The following is a 6,000-nucleotide window of genomic DNA, read 5'->3' as shown; positions in this document are numbered from 1 at the left end:
AAGGTTCAGGGGCAGGCGAGAGTTCCATGAACCTTAAGACAGGGGAAGGAATTCAGGTGGTGTCGGCAAGTAGATTCAGCTAACTGAAGAGACAGGGATAGCCGCAGGGCCACTGGGGCTTGATGGAGTGGGAGATGAACATCTTAGCGGGAGAAGGGTCTGGAGCAAGGAGGAGCAATGGGATGACCTGGACCAGGGGACTGGCTCGGTGAAACGGGCACTTTTGGAAGACAGTGTGGAGAGTGGTCTGCTAAAGGGAGGCTGGGATCATACCCTCACGATGACCCAGCTGGGGAATGAGAGCCAGGTTTGCAAAGGAAAGGATGACTGTGACTTTTCAAAGGAAACACATAATTGCCACAAGGGCTACCAGAGAGCAGTCGGAGGTGTCATCAAGGTTTGGGTCTTGTGACCAAGGGAAGGGAGTGAGATGACAGTGGCGAGACATTGTGTGTGGTTGACAAAACAAGACCACAGCCTCCTGCTTGAGATTCATTGTCTTTATTAACAATGCCTCTGGTCGACAAAAAAACAAAAAAACAAAACCAAAAACCACACACACTTGTGCTTCACAAAGCGATATTAACACTGCCTTTCTCTACAAGAAAAAAATGTTGGCATAAATAACTTAAATGAGAAAATAAATATGTCACTGAACTCTTTAAAAAAAAAAAAACCCGCGACTTTCAGTCTTGTGGATGAGTCTCACATGGAAAGTTCGCCAAACCCACCAGCCCCAAGCCACCTCCCCACCCCCTCTGCTCCATGTGCTTCTGTTACAAACGCTCTCTCTCCTCCCCTTTTAACAATTAAAATCTACACAGAAAGTAAGAGGTGTCTGGAAATGATTTACAAAAAGATTGTGGGTGGCGCTGTGGCGCCTGACAGCTTCTCAGCATATGTACAACACTTGCGCCCCCCCCCCGTATTATTCTTTTTAATGTAAGATGTGCTGTCTCAGAGGACAGCGCGACGACGCTCTGTTTCTAGACAGAAATGTGTCCGTGGGTGGCAGGCAGGAGGTGGTGTCCTGGCAAGGGACAAGGATGGGAGGTGACTGGCAAGCCCAGTTTCCTCCAACGGCCTTAAACTGTTGTGTAGAAAATCCCTTTAAAATATGACAAGGCAGTTGGGGGCGGGACACTGCTTTTCGGGGGGCCAGGAGTGTGATTTCTGTCCCTTCCACCATCTCTCGGACTTCCCTATCCCAGATATGGATTTGAAGGCAGATTTGAGAGGAAGGAGTGGGGGAAGCCAAACCTCTGAGGCGGCGAGGCTGGGAGCCAACAGCTTCTTCTAGGCGATTGCCCACCACAATCTCTCCCCTAACCCCTCCCCTGTCCTCCTCTCTCTCACCTGTCTACACGGGGCACCCCAATCCTTGGAATCTCAGCAGAGTCCCGGTCCCTATTTTACAAAGAAGACCGTACCAAAAGAGAATCACGTAGCCCAACATCACACTCAGGGGCCAGGTCAGGGTCAGAAACCCTATCTAGCCTGCGCAGGCTTTACATTTGGGTGGAGGGAGTAGATCTTACTGTATGTCCATAACCAGTCCCAGGTTTTTCGTTCCACACTCCCTTCCCTTTAAGGTGGAAACACTGCCTTGTCCTGTATGGGTCCGGCGACGGTAGAAAGACCTCCATCCCACCCGGGGCTAGGCAGAGTCTGGGACTCAAGCTCCCTCTCCTGGCCCGCGGGAACCCCACCCCCTCCCCATCCCCCGCAGCGGGTAGAAGGACCTGCGGTCTCTACGGGCTGGGAACTCCACACGGTCTGGAAAGTTTGGCACCCCTGGCCTGGGCTGCAGGCTTTACACTGAAAACGAATCGGATCGCGCGGGGGCTGCTTAGGCGCGGGCTCGCTCTAGTAGGCGTTCTCCAGCTCCGCCTGGTTGGCTTTGGCTCCCCGGGCGCCGGGCCGGGGCTTGCGACCCTTCTGCGGCCGCGCGGTCTCCGGCCCGAAGTCCTTGAGCTCCGACTGGTTGTGGAAGCGGGTGAGGCGCTTGCACTTGCAGGAGGCCACCAGACGCACCTTGCGCGAGCGCGGCGCCGCGCCCCCGGGGCACAGCAGCTGCACCCGCTGCGCGCGGTAGCGATCCGGGATGCAGCGGAAATCCGGTCCGTTCGGGCGCCACCACTTCACGCGCCCGATGGCGTTGGGCAGCAGCCGCGCAGGCCCGCACTGGCCGGAGCACACCAACTCGGTGACCGGCTTGGCGCTGCGGCACGGGCCGTCTGTCAGGAAGCGGGTGTAGTGCAGCTCGCGGCAGCTGTACTCGGACACATCTGCGGAGAGAGGGATGCGTGAGGGGCTGCAGCCTAGGCCAGACTGGCCTGCTCCTTCCACCCTTCCCTCTTTTTCCAAACCTGCCCTGCGCTTTCGAATCTGTGTGGATTATAGGAAGGAGGCACCGGGGAGCAGGGAGATCCCGCCCTGGCTTCTCTCTCCCTGTCCTTGGAACCCAGGGATGAAACACTGGAGCTCTGTCACTTACTTTCTTTGTGATCTGTGGGCAGGGTACTTAAAGTTGCTTTTCCCCACATCTGTAAAATAGGTTGCCCAAGGATTCAACGACTTCATCCACTATTACACCGGGCACTACGTGGCACAGAATCAGAACTGGCAGCTCTTGAGATTGGGTTTTTATGTAGCCCAGGCTGGCCTCAAACTGGCTGTATAGTTGAGGATGGATGGTCTTGAACTTCTCAGCGCCCATCTCCACTTCTCCGGGACTAGGGATCCCACCCAAGGCTTTGTGCCTACTAACCAAACACTCTTCCAGTTTAGCTCCTCATCCCCAGCCCTGCCTGGTAGCCTCTAGCCACACCTGGCTCTGGTCCTTCCTAAGCTCCTTAACCAGCCACTGGGACAGGGGCGGGATCCCAGGAGATGGAGAAAGGAGTGGAGGTTAATTGAAGGCAATAAATCAGGACAGCTGCTGTGGAGGAGCGGGGTAGAAGGGCAGGTGGTAGGGATAAGAATTCATTAGACTTGAAAGCGACCAAAGGCGGCGCGTCCAACCCCCTCATTATCACAGGTCCAGGCTGAGAAAAGAACTTGCCCCAAAGGCAGGGCTGGGCTGCTTGGGGGGAGGGGGGGAGGGCTACCTAGGATGCCAGGGCTCTCTGGCTCCCGCGAGGGTGAAAGTGATCTGTTACAGGACCCTAGGTGGGGGCGGGGCGGGGCGGGGCGGGGGCGGGTAGAGGGCCTTTCGCTCTTCACTCGCGACTTGGGTCGGAGTTCTGACCCAAAACCTATAGCTTTTGCTACCACAAGCATTTGCTTAGCACCTGCTGTATACCAGACTCTCTTGTTCTGTGTACCTTGAGCTGGTTACTCAAGGGTGGCTGGATCTGACTTAGAGTCTGTTCTCTGGGGAAGGAGATTGGGTTGGATGCCCAGGCATATCTTCTAGGTCTGATGCCTGTCTCCTCTCCTGGACATGCCCAGGCTCTATCTCCTACCATGAGCTTAGATGGATGGGAGGCTTTTAACTAATCCATGTGTGGGTCCTGTCTACCTCCAAAGGTTCCATGGTGTCAGGATCTATATGACATAAAAGGATTAAAAAAAAAAATCCCAGTACCAAAACCAGAGGGGCAGAGGCCAGGAGAGGGGGCACAGCAGTGGGGAGGTGTAGGCCTTGTCACCCTCCTGTGGCTGGCTTAATTTACTCACCCCTGCAGAGGTGGTATGTGGGGGAGGCCTGTTTGCCCAGGGAAGGACTAGTTTTGGAGCTTTCCAAGAATAGCGCCCTTAGGTCAAGCACTTCCTCTGCAAAACGTGACTGCATTGCATGCTCCTTTGGGGTGGCCCTTTCCTCCACATCCCTTACTGGCTAGGAGACAGGAGGGACAGCGTGTGGTGGCAAGCTGGAAAATGAGCTCTCCTCCCACACAAATGGTGACCAGCAAGGTCATTTCTCTGGAGTGTCCCTCCAGCTGCCACCCCACTCCATTCATTGCTGCCAGCTCCATGCGTGACACCCCTTATCCCCTCCCCCCCCCCAGGCATCTCTCTGTGCTGACTCTGCCTCCACAGGCTCTGCTGTCCTCAGGAATGAGGCAAAGCTGGGGTCAGGGTGCAAGATCAGGGCAAGTGGTGCCACCTGTGCCCATACAGGGGACATTTCACTCAGCTGCCCCTCATGTCACATGCCACCTACAAACCCTGTTCTTTTAATGCTAACTCTCTGGGCTCATTGAACAGACCCTGGGCAAGGGAAACTAAAGGGATTCTTCCTGGCTTCAGGTTCCCACCCAAACCCAATCTAGGGTTGCCTTGCATCTGGATCAAACCAGCTTCCAGTCTCAGCTCTTCTTACTCCCAGGTGACTTTAATCTCAGGAGCCTCTCGGTTTCTCCATCTTCAAGCTGGGGCCTTCTTTACCTCATGTGGTGGTCATGTGGGATATAGTACAGCCATGGATGGCATCTGGCATCCAGCAGGTGCTACCAGCCTCACCATGTCACCTCCCTACTGGTCAGCAGCTAGATCTGACCTGTGTCTTCATCCTTAGGAGGAGATTCTCTGGACCATCATACAAGCCCATGCCTGTGTTAATGCCAGCTTCGGCTGACCTCAGCCTCCACCCTGCCTTGGGTGCTCTCTGTCAGCCCCCCAACGCTGCCCTCCAGGTTCTAATGCTGTGCTAGTATTCTTCCAGGCAAATGTGTCCCTGCCCTGATGTGGCAGAGGCTAGCCACCCACACAAACCTCTGAAGAAGATGCTAAAGCCACCCCAGTCACCTCCCAGGACCCCCCTCCCCACTAATGTGCTTCTCCATCCTGTACCTTTGGCGTCATAGGGATGGTGGGGAGCTCTGCCTCCATTCTCCGCCCGGTTCATGGTCTGGTTATTCTCAGGAGGAGGCTCAGGGTACTCTCCAAGCCCGGGGATGATCTCTGTGGCATCATTCCTGAAGGCTTGCCACCCCTGGCCCTCCACAGCACAGAAGGCAGCGTGAACAAGTAGACAGATGAGGCACGGGGCTAGTGAGGGCTGCATGCTGCCAGGTGGAGGAGGGCACTCGGTAGCACGGGCTCCAGTCCCCAGCCTAGATACGGTTGCCTTTTTAAAGCCCCCTCTGCCTCATGCCAGCCAATAAGGACGGGCTGGAGCAGGGCTGGTCCCATGTTTCCTCGCCCTCCTCCCCCTTGGGGGGGGGGAGAAGGGGTGTGCTTAGCGTCAGCCCTCCCCAAGACTTCTCAAGCTCAGCAAACTTCCAAATTGCTGCTGGCACCTCCCAGGTGACCCGAGGAGTGTGTGTGTGTATGGGGAGGTTGGTGAGGCAGGGACAGAGCCAGCTCTCCCAGCACCTCCCACGGGCAGGGCAGACAGGCTGTGGTTTTCAGATATCAAAATGAGCTTGGCTTTTAATTGTCTGGCTCCCTGGGCCCCTCAGGCATTCTCAAAACAAACTGTGGGCCAGCTTAACAAAGGAAACAAGTGGGGCTTCTACAGAAGGCAGAATCCAGCTTGACCAAATTCCTCTAGCCAAGGTCATTTGTCACCCCTGCCAGCTAATGGTCTCAGTTAAAGGTGTTTGCTCCCCCCACCCACCCAGAGGCAGAAGGATAACTTTTTTTGGGGTGGGGGCAGATTCTGGGCACTCTAACCTAGGGTCTCATGCTTGCTGTGCAAGCACCCTACTATTGAAGTATGACCCAGCCCTGGGAAGGATGCCTTTAAAGGAATCCCATTGACCCCAACTCCACATTGCTCAGCACCTACAATTCTGACCAAGGAGAGACTTCTCTTGGATTTCTCTTCAAAACCAGTAGGAGAGGCAGTCACCAGGCAAGAGGAACCTGGGCTCCATCACATATGATTCTTAGCCAGGGAACTCATGGTGACTTATAGGCTGGTGTGCCAAAGGCAGTTCCTTCCCTGGCCAGACTTCTTGCAGCAGCAAAAGTCATTTCCCTCATCATTTCTTAGCTTATTACATCACCCCCCCCGCCCCGTGTGTGTGTGTGTGTGTGTGTGTGTGTGTG

General features: G+C 55.1%; 1 protein-coding gene across 1 annotated transcript; it reads right to left on the bottom strand.

Moving 5' to 3' along the window:
• Positions 1-485: 485 nt before the first annotated feature.
• Positions 486-5,248, bottom strand: Sost (sclerostin). The gene is made up of 2 exons (XM_021177535.3): positions 4,798-5,248; positions 486-2,288 (listed from the first exon to the last, which is right to left on the bottom strand). Exons 1-2 carry the CDS (start codon positions 5,009-5,011, stop codon positions 1,867-1,869), a joined length of 636 nt encoding a protein of 211 aa, XP_021033194.1. The 5' UTR covers positions 5,012-5,248; the 3' UTR covers positions 486-1,866.
• Positions 5,249-6,000: the final 752 nt, after the last annotated feature.

The sequence above is a fragment of the Mus caroli genome, unplaced genomic scaffold (genome assembly GCF_978045245.1).
Source record: "Mus caroli unplaced genomic scaffold, Mus_caroli_1 scaffold_13, whole genome shotgun sequence".
NCBI lineage: Eukaryota > Metazoa > Chordata > Mammalia > Rodentia > Muridae > Mus > Mus caroli.
This window is presented reverse-complemented; position numbering and strand designations above follow the sequence as displayed.